At 42.9% G+C, this 21,302-nt stretch overlaps 1 protein-coding gene across 2 annotated transcripts in view; it reads left to right on the top strand.

Moving 5' to 3' along the window:
* Positions 1–490: 490 nt before the first annotated feature.
* LOC118361874 (rho GTPase-activating protein gacJ-like) overlaps positions 491–21,302 on the top strand; it is a 35,043-nt gene continuing 14,231 nt past the window's right edge. The window contains exons 1-9 of one of the 2 annotated variants that reach the window (XM_052464778.1): positions 491–684; positions 3,302–3,553; positions 3,771–3,890; positions 3,992–4,045; positions 4,230–4,309; positions 4,499–4,592; positions 5,023–5,094; positions 14,345–14,560; positions 15,729–15,820. In XM_052464778.1, coding sequence (XP_052320738.1) covers positions 639–684; positions 3,302–3,553; positions 3,771–3,890; positions 3,992–4,045; positions 4,230–4,309; positions 4,499–4,592; positions 5,023–5,094; positions 14,345–14,560; positions 15,729–15,781 — 987 coding nt within the window. In that variant the 5' untranslated portion in view covers positions 491–638 and the 3' untranslated portion in view covers positions 15,782–15,820. Of the gene's footprint in view, positions 685–3,301; positions 3,554–3,770; positions 3,891–3,991; positions 4,046–4,229; positions 4,310–4,498; positions 4,593–5,022; positions 5,095–14,341; positions 14,561–15,728; positions 15,821–21,302 lie in introns of both variants that reach the window. The other variant, XM_052464777.1, reaches the window with a different exon arrangement.

Genomic DNA, 21,302 nt, shown 5'->3' on the forward strand with positions numbered 1-21,302 from the left:
ATGGGGACAGCTAAATAACCCTTTTAGGTTCCAGACAGCACCTTTTTTTTTTTATTTGTTGCATGAGCCCCATCGTCACTGTATGTGCCTGCTGTCTGTTGCCTTCAAAGGAAAGAACTGAGAGGTTACAAGGAAGACATAAATGCAGCATGATGACTCAGATCAACAACAAGTATCTGTGGCAACCTGATAATGACAGACATGACCCAATGCAGTCATAAGATGAGGTAAGATAAGGGTGTTGTAAGGGTACCTTAACACACACAAGCATCAGGAATCAAATTCAGCATCCACTTTTAATGATGGAATCAAACATTAAATGTCTGGGGTTGGGTATGGGCAGAATCCTAGATCATAGAAAAGCATTACTCCTCTGCTTTTGAGAGGTTGTCTGAATTCTGGACCCGGGGGGGGTAGTTTTGTATAAAAGTTTGTCATTTCCCCCAGTGCTTTTTCGAGCAACGCTATTTCTCTATTATACATCCTGTGGCGGTGAATGTTCTCTGTGGCTTCATGGCCCAGCATCCTGAGAGGGATGCACTAGACTGCACTGCATTTCCTCACTCTGTTAGTGACACCGTCTACAGCAGGCTACTAGAGTGACAAGGAAAGAGAACTACACACAAGGGTTACTCAAAATGGACAAAATGCAGTTGACTTTTCCCTGTCTGACTGTCCTTTTGGGTAAGCTGCCTCTCTGCCTTTCTCTGTTTTTGTGACATTTCCAGTATGTTTACATTTGAGTCATTTAGCAGACGCTCTTATCCAGGGCGACTTACAGGAGACGTGTTGATGTGCCCTTGTGCAAGAGCACGTCACCCTGGTCGGCTCGGTGATTCGAACCAGCAACCTTTTGTTTACTGTCCAAAAGCTATTTTTTTAAATCTAAAGTAATAACAAAAATAGATTTTATTTTTGGGGGCTGGCCAAACACTCTTAAGGTTACTTGAATGTTATCTAGTATAACATTACTTTGATGTACTTTGCTTGTTTTTGTATAGTTAATATCAAGTCTTTGATTATTTTGCACAGGTTATTGTACAAATACGAGATTGTTTTCTCAACTGGTTTTGTTTTCTCAACTGGTTTTGTTTTCTCAACTGGTTTTGTTTTCTCAACTGTTTTTTGTCAATTCAGTTTATCTGCCCAAAAAAGCTGCTGATGTAATCAATGCTCTATCTATGCAATGATTTCTTCTCTCTATTCTAGACAGTGTTGGGGAAGCTACTCTGATATTATAGTCTACCAAACTCCCAATTACTTTACATTGGAAGAAGATGAGCTACACTAAAGCTACCCTTACAGGGCTCTACGGGGAGCATGTGTGCACCTAAGTTGAAAAATGCAGGCGCACACAAATACATTTAGGAGCACAATGAAAGATATTTGAGATATTACATCCTTGATTTTTCTATTCCAGGTCTCACAGCAAAATAATTAGGTGCATATGCGCGTAGACGGTGGTGCTGTAGAGCCCTACCTCAAGGGAACTATAGTTTACTTAAACTTGTTGTGGATCGGTGTCCCGTCTACGGGACAGTTGCTGCTCAATATGCATAATGTGCCTACAACTTCATTTTAACTTTTTTTAAAGAGAAGTTCACTACATTGAAGCTACTTTGTGAAAATTATAATTTCTAAATCTGAAATATCATAGACCGGGGATTCCCAAACTCTGATACCAAAAAAAAAGAAAGGAGATTATTTCCTACTTCACCCATACTTTATTTTCTTATTGCAAAAAACAAGTCGTGTGTAGTTCCAGTACTTAACTACACCACAACATGGCAACAAAGTAATAAACTACTGAAAACACTACCAAGATGTGAATTTAGTTCAACTACAGTACCACCAAGCTACCACAAAATGTCATTAATCAAATCAAATCAAATCAAATTGTATTTGTCACATACACATGGTTAGCAGATGTTAGTGCGAGTGTAGCGAAATGCTTGTGCTTCTAGTTCCGACAATGCAGTAATAACCAACAAGTAATCTAGCTAACATTTCCAAAACTACTACCTTATAGACACAAGTGTAAGGGGATAAAGAATATGTACATAAAGATATATGAATGAGTGATGGTACAGAGCGGCATAGGCAAGATACAGTAGATGGTATTGAGTGCAGTATATACATATGAGATGAGATTGTAAACAAAGTGGCATAGTTAAAGTGGCTAGTGATTCATGTATTACATAAGGATGCAGTAGATGATATAGAGTACAGTATATACGTATACATATGAGATTAATAATGTAGGGTATGTAAACATTATATTAGGTAGCATTTTTTTAAAGTGGCTAGTGATATATTTTACATCATTTCCCATCAATTCCCATTATTAAAGTGGCTGGAGTTGAGTCAGTGTGTTGGCAGCAGCCACTCAATGTTAGTGGTGGCTGTTTAACAGTCTGATGGCCTTGAGATAGAAGCTGTTTTTCAGTCTCTCGGCCCCAGCTTTGATGCACCTGTACTGACCTCGCCTTCTGGATGATAGCGGGGTGAACAGGCAGTGGCTCGGGTGGTTGATGTCCTTGATGATCTTTATGGCCTTCCTGTAACATCGGGTGGTGTAGGTGTCCTGGAGGGCAGGTAGTTTGCCCCCGGTGATGCGTTGTGCAGACCTCACTACCCTTTGGAGAGCCTTATGGTTGTGGGCGGAGCAGTTGCCCTACCAGGCGGTGATACAGCCCGACAGGATGCTCTCGATGTTGCATCTGTAGAAGTTTGTGAGTGCTTATGTTGACAAGCCAAATTTCTTCAACTACCCTCTCCACTACTGTTCCATCTATGTGGATAGGGGGGTGTTCCCTCTGCTGTTTCCTGAAGTCCACAATCATCTCCTTAGTTTTGTTGACGTTGAGTGTGAGGTTATTTTCCTGACACCACACTCCGAGGGCCCTCACCTCCTCCCTGTAGGCCGTCTCGTCGTTGTTGGTAATCAAGCCTACCACTGTTGTGTCGTCCGCAAACTTGATGATTGAGTTGGAGGCGTGCGTGGCCACACAGTCGTGGGTGAACAGGGAGTACAGGAGAGGGCTCAGAACGCACCCTTGTGGGGCCCCAGTGTTGAGGATCAGCGGGGTGGAGATGTTGTTGCCTACCCTCACCACCTGGGGGCGGCCCGTCAGGAAGTCCAGTACCCAGTTGCACAGGGCGGGGTCTCGACCCAGGGTCTCGAACTTGATGACGAGTCATTAATAGGACCAGTTGAATGTCATTAATAGGACCAGTTGAAATACATGTAGTTCACTACTCCCCAACACTGATTCTAAACCATACCCATGTCTTTTTTCAGGTCTCGTCCTGGCTTCTACCACCACAGCCCAGACACAGCCAGTCAATCCCACTGTAACCCAGCCCACCTCAGCCTCCAACCCAGCCAACAACACACACACTCTAGGACACACCACGGTTGTAGACAACAATAATTTAACATTATCTGCCATAAACCCAAACCTTACTGATCTCATTTTTGATAACGTCCCTATAACCAATTCCACCGGGAGGCCTAACCACACGGTAACCACACCACTGAAGACCAGTTCAGGTAGGTTGGAGTTGCTGCTTTCACTGTATGGTCAGTTTATGGTCAGTGGTCGATACTGGAGATGGAGTCTTGACCTCGTTGTCTTGGGTCTTGAGACCCCTCAAGACCAGTCGATACAGTCTCGGTCTCAAGGGGTCTAAGTCTTGGCTCCATCTCTGATCGATGCTAATTTCCTACCTGTTTTGGTGGAGGTAAAGTAACAGTCGTTTTTCTCAAGATGCCTCTCCAGGACCGACATCCTGGCCCTCACCAATGGACGTCTCTACATCAAAGCCCCCAGCAGAGGCCAGCAGCACAACTGCTAGCACTTCTGCTACTAGCACCACTGAGAATAGAAGTGAGTTGATCTCACCAGAGTGAAGTGAATCCACTGTGAAGTGAATCCACTGTGAAGTGAATCCATCAGCACACAACTTTTATCTTCTCTTTATTCAAAAGGTTTGACGGGAACTGCTCAACCAAAACCCTCTGCGAGAAAATCGCCCCACATTGGTAACATGATTGCATTTAAAAATGTCTCAAACTTGCCCAACGGTGTGTGTTCTGACACCAAATCTGAATTGGTTGTCATTTGTCAGACTAACCTACATTATAAATGACATGAACATTTAGGTCCAGAATGACTTGGCCTTTTATCTTGTTGCTCAACAATTGATAGTTTTCTGTTTCTTGATAGGGTTGATCATCTTTATTGTGATCATCATCGCTGCCTGTGTGCTTGGAGCAACATGCTTCTTTACTAAGAAGACATCAAGGGTGAGTAAGGTATATGCTGTTTGTCCAGTTCAATTCTCTGATTTAATCCATTCTAACATTCTATAACAAATCTTCAACTTGACTTTGTACAAACACCAAAACGCTAGCATTCAATGATGTCTGTAGATGCCTGTCTGTTTTCTAGCCCGTTGAGGTGTGTGTGTGTGTTGTACCCTGTTGTGTTTCCAGAGGTACTCCGTAGATCTCCGAGACAGGCATGAGGATCTGCCTCTGAGTACTGCGGATCCCGATGCCGTGTTTGACAACTCCTCAACACAGAAGGGTGACAACAGAATTACATAGAATATGTATAGAATAAAACATGCAGTATTATACATCTGTATGGATGAGAATACACTACATTAATTTACACTCTCCTCATAAACGATCATTTACTACACATTAATAGGGAAACTTAGACTTTGTAGAAACCTGTACACAAGACATCACCAAAACACTTCTGTAAATCTTGATTTAGATTTGATTCATCCCATGCTAACAGTGAAATGCTTACTTATGGGCCATTCCTAACAATGCAGAGAGAAAGAGAAACTGAACTACCCCAAAAAAGAACAATGAGCATCTAGCTAATGTACATTAACTTGTGGTCAATAACGTGTTAGACTGGTAGTAACCATTTTTAATTGAACCTTTATTTAACTAGGCAAGTCAGTTAAGAACAAATTGCATGTTGTCTTTGATCACCTCTCCAGGGATGGACACCTTTACCGCCGTGGATCTCAACAGCACCGAGGTCCTGGTTAAGGGAAGTGAGGGAGAAAGAGGTGAGCTTGATGAAGCAATGGACAAGTGCATGTACTGTCCTCTCGTAGGGTCACTTTGTTGGGTCTATGACAATGTGCCCCCAAAAGAGGAACAATTCTCTATTGAGAATTCTATATTTGTAGTTTTATGAGTTGTTGAGTTATTGCACAGTGATCTGTCAGGTGTGATGTATTGTTTGGTTACTGGAATGGCTTTTGTGTTCAGAGTGGATTTCCTCTTTTGCAACAGCCGTTAAAGAGAAGAGAGAAGGAAGTCAATGTGTGCTAATAGCTCAAATATATTCGTAGTTATCTACGTTTTAAAATGGCCAGAGTCACAGCTGAAATAATACATTTTTCAACTTATTTTTTAAAACTTCATCATGTCTTGTGTGGCAGGTGTGTGGGAATAGTGAGAACTTCAAAGAAAAGAGAAACCCACACACTGCTCTCGCCGGCTCTTGCTCATATCACTGTTTCTATTCAAGTTTGATTCAAAACAGTGAATTGAGCACTGTGTGAGGTTTAGAGTCCCTAAGAGCTTACATTTACAGTCACGAACGAAATCATTGGCACCCTTGATAAAGATGATCAAAAAAGAGTGTGTAAAATAAATCATGCAAATACTGAGGTTTATTTATTTTTTTATTTTTTATTTAACCAGGTAGGCCAGTTGAAAACAAGTTCACATTTACAACTGCGACCTGGCCAATGTATTGGAACATTATATTACTAATACAACTGCTCAGAGAAAAATATGTTGTTTAACAAGTAATAAAACAAATCTAAAAAATATATCAAAATGATGAGCTCTCCTAACGATTCTTATAAATAAAATCAAACAGAATTGAATCAGCATTAACATAGTATACTTTTTTTGCATTCAGCCTATAGGGGAACTCAAACTATATTTTAGTGTCTTTTTCATTAGTCCACTGTTGATACAGTCCCAAAATGTTTTGCATGTCAGCAGTTACATTTTGAAGATATTTGTCCTGTTAGACACATGTGTAATGGAAATGTGTGTTTTTTTGCATATCACAACTCTCCCTGAAGCAAAGTGTCCCTGGCCACTTATTCATGGTGACACAAAATGCATAATTTACAGAACTGTATTGTGCCTTTCTTGACTTCCTGTTTCACTGGGGTAAAAATGAAGTAACACGCATGTTAAATCCATTTGTCATCCATCACACTGGGGAAAAGGAAACTACTGGGCAACATTTACAAAGTTTAAAACCACTGGAACAGCGGTTAGCATGTCTGGTAGAAGACCCGAGTGTAACTTGTCCCCAATCACAGTGAGGAAAGATGGTTAGGCAAAGAAAAGACCGAGGGTCATCGTTAGAGAATTACCGAACTTGGTCGCATCCTGGGGTCACCAAGACTCCAAATCTACAAATAGACGCCACCTCCATGCCAATAGGAGCCTTTATTGAGCAACAAATGTAAATACCTGGTGTTCGCTAAACAGCATTGACACTTGGATTGGAACCAGGTGCTATGATCAGATTAGACAAAAATAGAGCTATTTGGTCACACACACCGTGGTTTGGTGTTTAAGAGAAAAATCCTCATACATACTGTAAGATATGGTGGTGGATCTTTGATGTTGTGGGGGCTGTTGGTCCTGGGCCCTTGCTAACTAAGGTCAACGGCATCATGAACTTTACCAAGTTTTTAAAATGATTTATTTAACTAGGCAAGTCAGTTTAAGAATACATTTTTATTTACAATGACGGCCTACACTGGCCGCCCTATGGGATGGCTGGTTGTGATACAGCCAGGATTCAAACCAGGGTGTCTGTAGTGACGCCTCTAGCACTGAGATGCAGTGCTTTAGACCGCTGCGCCACTCAGGAGCCCAAAGTTACAGTACATCTTTGCCAAAAACCTGGTTGCTTCTGCCAGGAGGCTAAAACTTGGCCACAAGTGGATCTTCCAGCAAGAAAATGACCCCAAGAACACATCAAAATCCACAAAGAAATGGTTGATTGGCCACAAAATTAAACATTTGTGGTAGACATCCCATCTTCGGACTTTCAATCATTTTGATACCCATCTTTTTTTTTAAAATTTCTTGGTAAACAAAATATTTTTATCTGTGAGCAATTGTATTAATATAATATAATTTCCCCCAAAAATGTTGAGCATACAATATATCTCAGTATTTGTGTTATTTATACAGTCTTTTTTCTCATCTTTATCAAGGGTGCCAATACTTTCAGTCATGACTATGCATTATTTAGATAGATAAGAACTTCCCCACTGGGCAAAAACTGATTGAATCAACTTGGAAAACTGATTGGATTTGAAAGAAGTCATCAACATTAGGGATTTTCATCGTTTTTTCTCCTTTCTTTAGAACCTAAATCCAATGAGATTGTGCCATTTTTTTGTCACCTTGAATTCACGTTAATTAACAACTCAACCAAACGTACTGTAAATCAAAACTAGACGTTGAACTGCCTAGTGGGTCAGCTCTCATTGTCCACTCCTTTGTGACACCATGGTCACCCTCCATAACACGTTTGATTTGTTAAATGTTTTCTCACGCCCCAGGCGAACTCTGTCCGGTGTCAGATCATTCTTTGAATAACAGAGCCGCATGACTCATGGAGGTTGATATGCGAGAATAGACTGTATGACACGTGTATGTCTGTGTGTGACTTCAGCCTGATCTCAGTGTGATAACCTCCAGATAAGGGTTAGACTGACCTCTATGCAGCAGACCTGGGTTCAAACAGTATTAGTCTTCTTGCCAAAATGTTAAGCGTTAAGCATTTGACTGAGCTTGCCTGCCAGATAGGAAGGGTTTACGCATTTGGGACTTTTACAAAACGTCAAATGATTAGCATTTCAGTGCTCTCAATCTGTTGAATGTATTACAAGAGACACTAGAAAATGGAATGTCCCGTCTTGCTCCATTGACTGACAGCACCCAACGTACTCTGTGTAATGTCATCTTTGTGGTGAGGTGCCGTACCAACGTCCGCCACTGGATGGAAACAAAACCCTAGAGAATGAACAGGAGAGTCAAAGCACAGAGCGAGTTGTTCATTGGTCTCTGATGGATGTGTAACTACAGCTTCTATGGTATAGGTTACCTTTAATGTGTTCTTGTGTTATAAGACATAACCTTTTATACTGTGGTCTATTGTTCTCAGTGCTTTAAACAGAGGACATTTCAAAAGAGTGACAGGTTTTAGGAGCACAATGAGAAGTATTAAAGCTTGAATCATACTTAAAAAAAATTAAATATGTCCACTGGTGTTCCTAAATAACAATTCCAGGTCGCACAGCAAAATATTTTGCCACATATGCGAGAAAAATGGTGGCACTGTAGAACCCTACTAAAGAATCCTGGATGTCAGGCATCAGACACCTGTGTAATAAAACACACAGTGAAATAATGGAAACATCAACCGTTATAGTAAGAGAAGAGAACACCATGCAGCATTAGCTGTTTTAATTTATTCTCAATCTGTGATAGCCCTTCCTTTTGACGTAACTTTTCATTTAGGTTGAAAGTGGTTGAATTCTTATTTCTCTCACAGGTCTTCCCTGGCTTTGTGACTGTTGTAGGCATGTCTGAGCCTGTCTTTCTCTCTTCGCCCTGGGTCACACTGTGGAATGGGTCAGTTTTGATTGGCCCTTTAAAAAGTAACTACCTCTCAAGTCATTTTTTTCCTCTCCTTTTAAGAAAATGATCAACTCAAGACGTTGCACTGGCATCATGTGTTGCTACTGTTTTGATGCAGCTCAGTAGCGACAGACGTCTGCTTCTTTTGCACTTCTCCCAGCAGTAACCTTTCAACTTGACTTTTTTCTGTGCTCTTTCTGAAAGAGATACAAGTCAAACAAATGAAACCATGATTTGGAGAGGTGTGAATTCCACTGTTGTAAAAGCATACTGCTGCCCCATGCCTGTAAAGTCAGTCTGTTAAAAAAGGATAGACAACTGTCACTAGGCCTGGGTTTGAGATGGACACAATGGAAAGGATAGACAACTGTCACTAGGCCTGGGTTTGAGATGGATAGACAACTGTCACTAGGCCTGGGTTTGAGATGGATAGACAACTGTCACTAGGACTGGGTTTGAGATGGACACAATGGAAAGGATAGACAACTGTCACTAGGCCTGGGTTTGAGATGGATAGACAACTGTCACTAGGACTGGGTTTGAGATGGACACAATGGAAAGGATAGACAACTGTCACTAGGCCTGGGTTTGAGATGGATAGACAACTGTCACTAGGACTGGGTTTGAGATGGACACAATGGAAAGGATAGACAACTGTCACTAGGCCTGGGTTTGAGATGGATAGACAACTGTCACTAGGCCTGGGTTTGAGATGGATAGACAACTGTCACTAGGACTGGGTTTGAGATGGACACAATGGAAAGGATAGACAACTGTCACTAGGCCTGGGTTTGAGATGGATAGACAACTGTCACTAGGCCTGGGTTTGAGATGGATAGACAACTGTCACTAGGACTGGGTTTGAGATGGACACAATGGAAAGGATAGACAACTGTCACTAGGCCTGGGTTTGAGATGGATAGACAACTGTCACTAGGCCTGGGTTTGAGATGGATAGACAACTGTCACTAGGACTGGGTTTGAGATGGATAGACAACTGTCACTAGGCCTGGGTTTGAGATGGATAGACAACTGTCACTAGGACTGGGTTTGAGATGGATAGACAACTGTCACTAGGACTGGGTTTGAGATGGATAGACAACTGTCACTAGGACTGGGTTTGAGATGGATAGACAACTGTTACTAGGCCTGGGTTTGAGATGGATAGACAACTGTCACTAGGACTGGGTTTGAGATGGATAGACAACTGTCACTAGGACTGGGTTTGAGATGGATAGACAACTGTCACTAGGACTGGGTTTGAGATGGATAGACAACTGTCACTAGGCCTGGGTTTGAGATGGATAGACAACTGTCACTAGGACTGGGTTTGAGATGGATAGACAACTGTCACTAGGACTGGGTTTGAGATGGATAGACAACTGTCACTAGGACTGGGTTTGAGATGGATAGACAACTGTCACTAGGCCTGGGTTTGAGATGGATAGACAACTGTCACTAGGACTGGGTTTGAGATGGACACAATGGAAAGGATCTGATGTGTATGAAGCAGAGTAATGAGAACAGTTGAACTCCTTTTAGAATGAATTACACACGCACACAGCAAACGCGCTCAAACACAAAGACACACAGATTAGACATGGTCTCTATTTCTTAACCTCTCTGTGGTCTTTACGGGTGTCAAAATCCTTGCACTGCAGTCCGTCTCCTTTACTAGAGGTGTGGAGAGAAAGCCCTTTTGAAATATTTTGGTTGTTGTCGGTCCTTTATGTATTTGTGCTCCTTTTTATGGTTTGGCTTGACCAAAATGTCCTACATGTCCGTCAGCTGATCGATTTGGTCGACTTCCACATTGTAGGATTGTTTTTCGGTGCCATGATGTAAGGGTTAGATTGTGTTACTACATACTCGGTGTGATGTTGTAAGAACCTCTTGAACCTCAGAAAAAGGGGAAACGTTGCTATTCTCGTTTTCAAGAGGTCTCTGCTTGTGGAAGTACACACGCACACACACACACACACACACACACACACACACACACACACACACACACACACACACACACACACACACACACACACACACACACACACACACACACACACACACACACACACACACACACACACACACACACACACTCTACTGGTCAAAGGTTTTAGAACACCTACTAATTCAAGGGTTTTTCTTTTCTTTGTATTATTTTCTTCATTGTTGAATAATAGTGAAGACATCAACACTATGAAATAACACATAGGGAATCATGTAGTAACCAAACAAGTGTTAAACAAATAAAAATATATTTGAGATTCTTCAAAGTAGCCACCCTTTGTCTTGATGACAGCTTTGCACAATCTTGGCATTCTCTCAACCAGCTTTACCTGGAATGCTTTTCCAACAGGCTTGAAGGAGTTCCCACATATGCTGAGCACTTGTTGGCTGCTTTTCCTTCACTCTGCGGTCCAACTCATCCCAAACCATCTCAATTGGGTTGATGCCAGGTCATCTGATGCAGCACTCCGTCATTCTTCTTTTTGGTCAAATAGCCCTTACACAGCCTGGATGTGTGTTGGGTCATTGTCCTGTTGAAAAACAAATGATAGTCCCACTAAGCACAAACCAGATGGGATTGGCATATAGCTGCAGAACGCTGTGGTAGCCTTGTTGGTCAAGTGTGCCTTGAATTCTACATAAATTACCGGCAGTGTCACCAGCAAAGCACCCCCACACCATCACACCTCCTCTTCCATGCTTCATGGTGGGAACTACATATGCAGAGATCATCCGTTCACCTACTCTGCGTCTCACAAAGACACAGCGGTTAGAACCAAAAATTGCACGTGGATCCATCAGACCAAAGGACAGATTTCCACCCGTGTAATGCCCATTGCTTGTGTTTCTTGGCCCATGCACGTCTCTTCTTCTTATTGGTGTCCTTTTAGTAGTGTTTTCTTCTCCTCTGAACAGTTGATTTTGAGATGTGTCTGTTGAACTCTGAGGCATTTATTTGGGATGAAATTTCTGAGGCTGGTAACTCTAATGAACTTACCCTCAACAGCAGAGGTAACTCTGGGTCTTCCTTTCCTGTGGCGGTCCTCATGAGAACCCGTTCCATCGTAGCGCTTGATGGTTTTTGCGACTGCACTTGAAGAAACGTTCAAACTTCTTGACATTTTCCGCATTGACTGACCTTAATGTCTTAAAGTAATGATGGACTGTCGTTTCTCTTTGCTTGTTTGAGCTGTTCTTGTAATAACATGGACTTGGTCTTTAACCAAATAGGGCTATCTTCTCTATACCACCCTTACCATGTCACAACACAACTGATTGGCTCAAATGCATTAAGAAGGAAAGAAATTCCACAAATAAACTTTTAAGAATGTACACCTGTTAATTGAAATGCATTCCAGGTGACTACCCCATGGAGCTGGTTGAGAGAATGCCAAGAGTGTGCAAAGCTGTCATCAAGGCAAATGCCTACTTTGAAGAATCTCAAATATATAAATAAACAAATCAAAATACATATAACACCTTTTTTGGATACTACATGATTCCATATGTGTTATTTCATAGTTTCAATATCTCCACTATTATTCTACAATGTAGAAAATAGTAAAAAAATAAAGAAAATTACTTGATTGAGTAGGTGTGTCCAAACTTTTGACTGGTACTGTATACATTTGTAACCATATTTTACAAACTATGAAAAACCCGAACATTATCATTAATCCTTGCTAGCATGCAGAGCAATGCCTCGGCCTCTAATTAGTCAGGCACTCTCAACTTGTACCTCTGCCTGTCACTCTCTCATTCTTAGCTTTGGCTCCAGCTGTGAGGGATGACTTGAAACGACCTTAATCTCTACCAACTGCTCTGGCGACCGACCTTGACACTTTATTTTCTCAATTTCTGGACCCAGAGACTGCTTTAGCTCTCATCAAGGCTAATTATAGATCTCACTCTCCATTCCCACATTCCCTTGGACAGTAAATTAGCGTGTTGGTTTTGAGTGGGTCGGGGGCCTGGAAGAAACTGACATATTGACAGGGATTCGTTTTAGCAACCATCCACTGAGTGCCTTTTCAGGACATTTTGGGGGTTAAAAATGTATTCCCATTCAAAATCCTATTTTCCTAGGGCCTCCCGAGCTGGCGCTGTACTTTCCTAAACTTAACCTTAACCCAGTCCCGAAACCTAACCCTTAAGCCAAAAATAGGATTTTAACAAATTCAGGACATGAAAAGGACATTGTGGTCCTGATATGGTAGGAAAACATGAACACACACAGTAGCCAGAGGTGTCACACCCGCTCCCGCTCCCCCTCTCTGGCACTCGAGGGTGCCAAGCTGCCCATCATTACGCACACCTGTCACCATAGTTACGGGCATCAGCGCTTCATTGGACTCACCTGGACTCCATCAATTTATTGATTGCCTCCTCTATATCTATCTATTCAATCAAATGTATTTATAAAGCCCTTCTTACATCAGCTGATATCACAAAGTGTTGTACAGAAACCCAGCCTAAAACCCCAAACAGCAAGCAATGCAGGTGTAGAAGCACTGTGGCTAGGAAAAACTCCCTAGAAAGGCCAGAACCTAGGAAGAAACCTAGAGAGGAACCAGGCTATGTGGGGTGGCCAGTCCTCTTCTGGCTGTGCCGAGTGGAGATTATAACAGAACATGGCCAAGATGTTCAAATGTTCATCGATGACCAGCAGGGTCAAATAATAATAATCACAGTGGTTGTAGAGGGTGCAACAGGTCAGCGCCTCAGGAGTAAATGTCAGTTGGCTTTTCATAGCCGATAATTCCGAGTATCTCTACCACTCCTGCTGTCTCTAGAGAGTTGAAAACAGCAGGTCTGGGACAGGTAGAACGTCCGGTGAACAGGTCAGGGTTCCATAGCTGCCGTTAGATCCCTGTGTCAGCAATAATGTTATGTTTCCCTTGTCCAGACGCTGCCCGTGTTTCATGTCTGTTATCTATTAAATATTCACTCTCTGTACTTGCGTCTGGACTCCCAGCGTCTGTCCTCACAAGAGGTAGCAATGGTGCTTAAAAAAATAGCGGTTTACAGATCTGAATAATGCTGCAGATATGTCCAGAACAGCAGTGGTGTTACCCTCCCCCCCTCCCCAGCCTCCCCAGCCTCCCCAGCCTCCCCAGCCTCGTAGTACCCTTGTCCCCACCATCCCCCCCCATCACCTTGGGTAAGATAATAACGAAGCGGCCATACTTTCCCACAGCTCTTAACCAGCTGTGTGGTGCTGCTCTCCCAGCAAGGCCTGGTCAGTAATCAGGACCTCATTAGGCGACCAACCAGAGGCCTGGGCCTGGATCAGTTGGTTCAGTAGAGGAGAAATCCCCCAACAGTCAAAGTGGGCAGAAACATTCTTGTAGGAACAGAAAGAGAAACACTGCCGGCCAGGAGACTCAGATAGGAAATGCTATCATTATAGTAATGCTTAGGGGTAATGACAAAGCACAGTCTTGCAGAGCAAGGTAAATATGCCTTTCTTAGCCGGAATTTGGGTGAACATGTATTAAATACAGGTTTAAGCAATAATGGGTGTGTTGAAATGTGCTGTGGCAAGCTCTTCAGAGATATTGTGTATAATTCAACTATAATATGTTAAGACACTGACATGATTAAACTCTGCAGCAGATAGTGAGAAAATCTCTGACTACCCACCGCCTGCCAGCCCTGTGGACAAACCTGATGATGGGGCCCCTGGAGATGTGGCCCCTGAGGCCCCAGTGGGGGAGACTGATGACGAGAACACTGTCTCCAATAAGACCTCAGTGGAGTCAGTGGAGGCCAACGAGAGCAACAACAACAACACCAGCATCACCGCCAGGATCGCTTCAACAACTCCAAGAGGTTGGTATAGTTCAATATCTGCTACAACCTCTGTGTGTATGTGTGTCTTTCTGACGGCTTGGGGTAAAGAAGACACATTTCCGTTGAACATTTGTATACATCTTCTTCTAACGTCATGGTATCTATGTCTATTGATGCCGTTAATTGAATATTGTTCCTCGCCGTTTACAAAAAGTGGCCAAAAACAAATCACACCTCTCTTTTCGCTTCTTTGCGTCATTTGAAAACACAACGAGACAGATTGGTTTATCCACTTCCTCTTTCTCTGTAATTGACTCAGGGATACAATGTTGAACAGAAGTGTTCTACTATGCCTTGAACATGCCTCTCCTGGGTGAGAATGTAATTAACACAGCATGGTGATAGCACCACAACTCCCAGACTATGTCCATATCTCAGCGTGGAGGATTCCTCTATAATTGGGTGGTGAAGACTGAACCAACAACTCAACACGACAGTTAGTTCAAGCTGTCGTTTTCTAAAGCAACATTCAGTTGGGCTCTAATAGCGGTGGTACTTGAGTCAGTTTTGAACGTCTGGTCAAAACCGATGGAAAGCATTACTATCTGGTCAAGCCATGGCAAGTGAAAGGCAGTGGTTAGCAGCAGATGTGTGTGTTTGACCCTTCCCCTTTACTAAGACATGTCGCAGAGCTCAAACCAAGAGAGAACACCAGTTGTCCTTTCAGCCGTTCAGCGGTCCAAAAATGCATGGAACATTTTGTAAACCGTGGCTGCAGGGTCACTCGTAAGAATGGCTGTAGGATTCCATTGTTTAGTCCCACTACTGTCAGATGGTTCCACAGTATATGATTCAGAACACATGTTCTACCATCGCATCAGTATTGAATGTTCTACTTTGGCAGGGAACCTGACTGTAGGTCTGCTGCCATTACTCAAGCATCCTTCAGTAACCATTAGCAGGTGAAATGTAGCCATAGATATATGGTTAAAACTCCCCACGGTCATCACTTCATCTATGCCCTGTCTCCTCATTATTTTGTTTCTCTCACACACTTTTTCTCTCTCACGCACTTTCTTCTCTCTCTCACACACTTTCTTCTCTCTCTCATGCACTTTCTTCTCTCTCTCACACACTTTCTTCTCTCTCTCACACACTTTCTTCTCTCTCTCACACACTTTCTTCTCTCTCTCACACACTTTCTCAGGACGGGCCATGACCAGCAGCTTCTCTGAGGTTCCTCTGGACAACCCGGCCTAAAAGACATCCTCCTTTATCTGCAGCCCCTTCACAACCACGGTAAGCCCCCATCGAACCCCCAACCTCCCCCCTGCAGCTGCTGAACTACTTCCCCAGCTCAGGTGTTAGTAAACGGATCAGCCCCCCTTACCAGCCAGGTCAGCAGGCCGCAAACGACTTCTGCTGGAAGTGCCAGATATGTTACTGAACCGGTCTCCCTGAATTAACATTGCAGTATAAATAGGACGTCATCACCACCAATCTAGCGGTACCGCTGGCCATTATCTATCAGTCTGCATTAGATTATGGGTTCCCATCTTCCTAAGTCTTCTTGACGAGGCTATATATATATATTCCTTGAAGGGATGTTTGTGGTTGTTGATGCATCTGGACTCAACTCTCCATTGACGGTCATAAGATATTGCAGCATATATCAAAGTTGAATTTCTTGTGTAGGGAGGATTTATATAGGCTCCAGGTTGAGTGAGAGGGACACATGAAGGCGTATTTTATAACTTATTTAATGGACAGACGTTGTTTAGCCTCTACAAGAACAAGTCATGCAGTTAGAAGGAAACGACCACAACTTGCACATCAAATATCTTTTACAATCTACCAAACAGCTCCCAACCCTCTTCAAGATCTCCTTGCCCACTTGCCGCTAAACAATGCATTTCCGATTTCCACTCATACTCTCTCATACAGTTGTTCTGCTCATAACTCTGCCTCTTATCTCATTTCGATCAGGCACTCCAGCTCGATTCGTCAGACAGACCCCAGCAGCTTGGGTCCTCTCAGTCAGTCAGACAGGAAGTTATAACTATAGCCCCCTGCACCTGTGTCTCTCTTCTCTCTGAAGCCTGCCCAGGGCCTGGATCCTGAAGACCTGAGGAATCCATCCCACTCTTAGTAGCCGATGATAGGCCCAGATCTTAAGCCCGCCGTCGAGACGCAACGTGTTAACAGTCACAGGTTGCGTCCCATTTCACAAAAAAGCAGACCCCCAGAAATCCCTGTTATGTCACGTCCATCAGGGGTTGTCAGTCCTTCACTTTTTCTCACCTCTCTCTTCCTCCCCTCTTTCTCTATCGCTCAGTCAGTAGTTTTGCTTGGCCTGCTTTTTTGGGTGACCCTTAAGATGACGTGTAGTATTGACATTTCTTCATACAGTATAGTAGAATCACATAATGTAGAAAGATGTCTAGTGACCATCCCTCATAAAATTACATTTACAGCAGAATGAACTAGGTCTCATAAAACTACATTTACAGTAGAATGAATTAGGTCTCATAAAACTACATTTACAGTAGAATGAATTAGGTCTCATAAAACTACATTTACAGTAGAATGAATTAGGTCTCATAAAACTACATTTATAGCAGAATGAATTAGGTCTCATAAAACTAAATTTACAGCAGAATGAATTAGGTCTCATAAAACTACATTTACAGCAGAATGAATTAGGTCTCATAAAACTACATTTACAGCAGAATGAATTTGGTCATGTAGGAGAGTGCAATTAGAAGAGAAGGCTACTGCCTAGAACCACTGACAAACCTGTCCTTTTTGGGTATTTAGGAAAGGCTGGATAAGAAGCGTGGGGATTTGTAAGGCAGCCCGTTGCTCCATCCCGGTGGGAAGAATAGTCAGGGTTCCCCCTTTTTCTCCCTCTCTCTTCCTTTATTTCTTCTTTCTCTCGCTCTCCCCCCTCCAGGATGGTTTGAGCAGGAGATTTAGAACGAGGGTCAGTAAGGGGAGAATAGATTTTTATGTTTTAATAATGCAGGTATGCATGTGTACACTATGCATGTACACTAATATGCACAGTGTAACCATAGTCATTCTTAAAGACGACTGACATGTCTCCAATCTCCGTCTTTAAGGAAGGGGAAAACGTGAGAGAAAGTCTTGCTAGCTTCAAGTAAGGTGGCTATGCTGTGGCTGTGTATATAATTACAATCATTGCCTTCAGGCTGCCATAATTAGTTCATTAGAGGATTGGATAATTGGTCCAGACAGAGCCACTCTCTGAAGAAATGACTACATTGGTTCAGAGTATTTTACAGTACACAAGGCCCCATGCACCTCATCGTCCCGGGATCCATTTCATGTCATTTATTTACATACGTATTTAACAGAATCGTTGGAGACAGAGTTGACCATGTAGATGGAGAAGAACTAACCGTAGATAATATATGACGACGTTAATAATCCTACATGTGTAATGTAGCAAAATAAAGCTGTTAAAATAACATGTTTTATGCTAGTTTCTATTTACCTATGTCACAGTCGTATATTATCACATATACACACCGTTTAACATTTTAGTTCCTGGAAATTCTGGTACGTAATTGCTCCTATACCATTGCCTTCCAGAACTTTTGTTTGACTTACACAAACAGTGAGAGCTGAGTCTACCAGGCTACCTTCTAGCAGCAGGTCATTGATATGGTTTAGAGTTTCACACTGGGGGAGTGGTATTGGATCACGGCAACTACAGCGGCATTATTTATATTTCGGCAATGGAAAGCAAGACGGCCCACTGACAGGCTTGGTAGTTACACTCATAGGTTCTAGATAGCACCTTTTTTTCTAAGAGTGCAGCCTATTATTCTCACTGTTGAATGGTAGTTATTAACTCTATGTTCTCAATACAGTGGAAAAGACTGGATGATACAGCTGCTTCAGCGGTGGATTTCACATTTAGCACGAGGAGAAAATGCCCTTCTTGGAAGGCAAGCTGGGCCTTGCTCATAAACAATAACAAAAGCTGTCTATTTTGTGCTTTATATGCAAAGAAAACAGACTGAATCGACCTTGAAGGAGACCTAAAAAGGAAAGAAAGAGAAAAGCAAGAAACAACCAGTCCTTTCTTCCTTCCACCTGGTTTAGGTAGTGATGAGCAAGCTGGAAAGCCTACACTTGAAAGGTCTCTTGTCTCCCCCATCCAGGGGAGATAATGGACATGACCTGACAGCTCACGAAACAGCATAATTAGCTGGTTAGGCCGGCTGTGTTATTTTCCAATCGGGTTTGCTTTCATGCTGTCAGCTCACAGGGGTTATCTCAAAGACAGGGCAAGGCTGTGTAGAGACTCAGAGGTCAAGGGTCAGATTATATCTCATATGTCTATGAACAGATCTACTAACTTTGCTTAGATATATTTGTCATTCATCGTCTCCAAAATAAATATTTTTCTTGTTTATGTAGTGGCAATGCTGTCCCCAGTAATAAAAAAGAAACCAGACCTCCATTTTGGGGTTTGAGACCACCGTTTTGGACGTCCCAATGGATCTATGGCAGTGTGAGAGGGGGCCTGGTCTCAGTAATAACAGTGGCTGGGTGCTGCTGGGTGGTGTTTCCTGCATGTGTGGGTTTTGATGTGGTGATGGAGATGACAGGGCTCTGTCATGTCACCTGACTGGCTTGATGTTTTATCACAGGGAGGGACTAGTGGAAAGGCAGGCTGGAAAGGTCCCTTACACACACACACACACACACACACACACACACACACACACACACACACACACACACACTGTGACGGCCCTGAATTTTTCTGAACCGTCTCAGTGCAGCTCCTTGCAATAGGGCGCTTTCCCTTTAATTCCCAATTAAATAGCCAGCATCAGCTGTGCGAAAGTGGGGTTGTGATGGAGACGTGCATGAGGATGTGTTCAACCCTCAGTTCCGAAGCTTCTCTATTCCGTTTGTTTTGTTGCCGTTAAACGTGTGTTTTGTAGCCTAAGAGAGTTTACCCAGGATCGGATCCACTCTTCGCGTCCCTGGACTACACCTCTCCGTTCTTCGTGGCCTTTCTCCGCTGGAGATCTATTGGCGGATTGGATTGTCTGACTGACCGACTGACTACCACCTTTTTGTATACGGTATTTCATTTGTTTGGATGTGATGTATACTGTGATTTGTGTAGTTAGTGGTAGTTGAGGACTTAATTAAGAGTTGATCCGCTTTAAGGTTCTGTGGTAAAGTAATTGTTATATTGATTGTATGTTTAATACTGGGTTTACGCTACACGGAATGAACGGACAAACATCGCGTGACAAAAGTCACTTGAGTTCACTGAACTCCTTTACCGGGCAGGACTCTTTTTAGGCCCGAGGTACAGGACATTTCTGGAGGAACCAGAACTCTTTGTGATATTATTATATGTGTGTGTGTAATCATTGTTGTTGCTAATACAACCCACGCAACAGAATATAGTTGTTTTTGAAGTTCTTTCCAATGTTTTAAGGGTTTATGAAAAGTTTATTTCCATCCTGACTTTTACATAAGTCCTTTGTATTGGTGTAGACTTGACGGACCAGATGGGACTCATTCCCACCCAAACTAAAAGGAGAAACCAATGTTTTCTCTGGTAGGCACCACCTACCTGGCACCCCTATAAATAATAACCTCAAGTCAAAACCGTTACATAAAAAATGGCACCCCAGATGGGACAGCTCAACATTGAGAACTAACCAAAGCAAATATTTTGTGTGGAATTAAAACAATGGATTCACCCCAAGATAATGTGCTCATCCATGTCATACCTGTCAATGGGAATACACAGGGCCATTCTGACCATCAAGCTGACAATACAAATCATAATGTGAATGGAGATAATGGAGTTGATTTGGGCCAGAGCCCTGGGAATCTGAATGCTCGGCCTGAGCCACAGGCCACAGGAGGTCTAACCAGTTACTCACTTATTGACATGGATCTGTGTGGAAGTACTGAGCTAGTCCTCCCTCTGACACCCAACCTTCCTCCATTGTCTGGTTTATCTCCAGAGGTTGTAGTCTTACAACTTCAAGGTGACATCCTTGATATTCGTCGGACTCAACAACATCTCCAAACTCTTATCCACCATAAATTCAAATGTCTGAGGGAAGAGCAACAACAGAGTGCCATGGAATTCAGAAACTCACTGAGCACTCTAACCCACACGCTGAAAGAGCTCAGTGAGAGTGGAAGACGGAAATGACTGGTGCCATGGACAGGCAGTTTGACTACCAACGAAACCAACTCACTGCCACTCTCCAATGGCGCCTGCAACATCACCACACTGAGGTCCTCAAGGATGTTAATTCTGTTTTTTCTCCCATGGTTAACACTGTAGACCACTTGCAGACAGAACTCTCTAATTGTGTTAAAATGTTGGATGACGTGTCTGTGGACATGGCCTCCATTAGGCACAACTCCTTACACAGAGTTTCCCTGGTGTCCACTTCAGTTCAGACCACTGAGGGCCAAGCTGGCACCTCTGAATGTCCAAGACCGTATCAAGTAAACCCTTCCAGAAACCACAAATCACAACAGGCCAACACACCTAACTCTCTTCGCAGGAATGACCATCCTTCTCTGGGTGCTTTAACCAGAGCTGAAACCCCAAGAGTCACTGCCTACGCCCCCATCGACATCCCCTTCCTTTCAGTTAATACCGCACCAATCGGAAGCTAAAAAGTTACATGATTGGGGTTCAAATGTGGCAGTCTTCTCTGCCATTGCTCCGGTACCACTAACCCTTGATAATCCTTCTGAT

The sequence above is a fragment of the Oncorhynchus keta genome, chromosome 16 (assembly GCF_023373465.1).
Source record: "Oncorhynchus keta strain PuntledgeMale-10-30-2019 chromosome 16, Oket_V2, whole genome shotgun sequence".
NCBI lineage: Eukaryota > Metazoa > Chordata > Actinopteri > Salmoniformes > Salmonidae > Oncorhynchus > Oncorhynchus keta.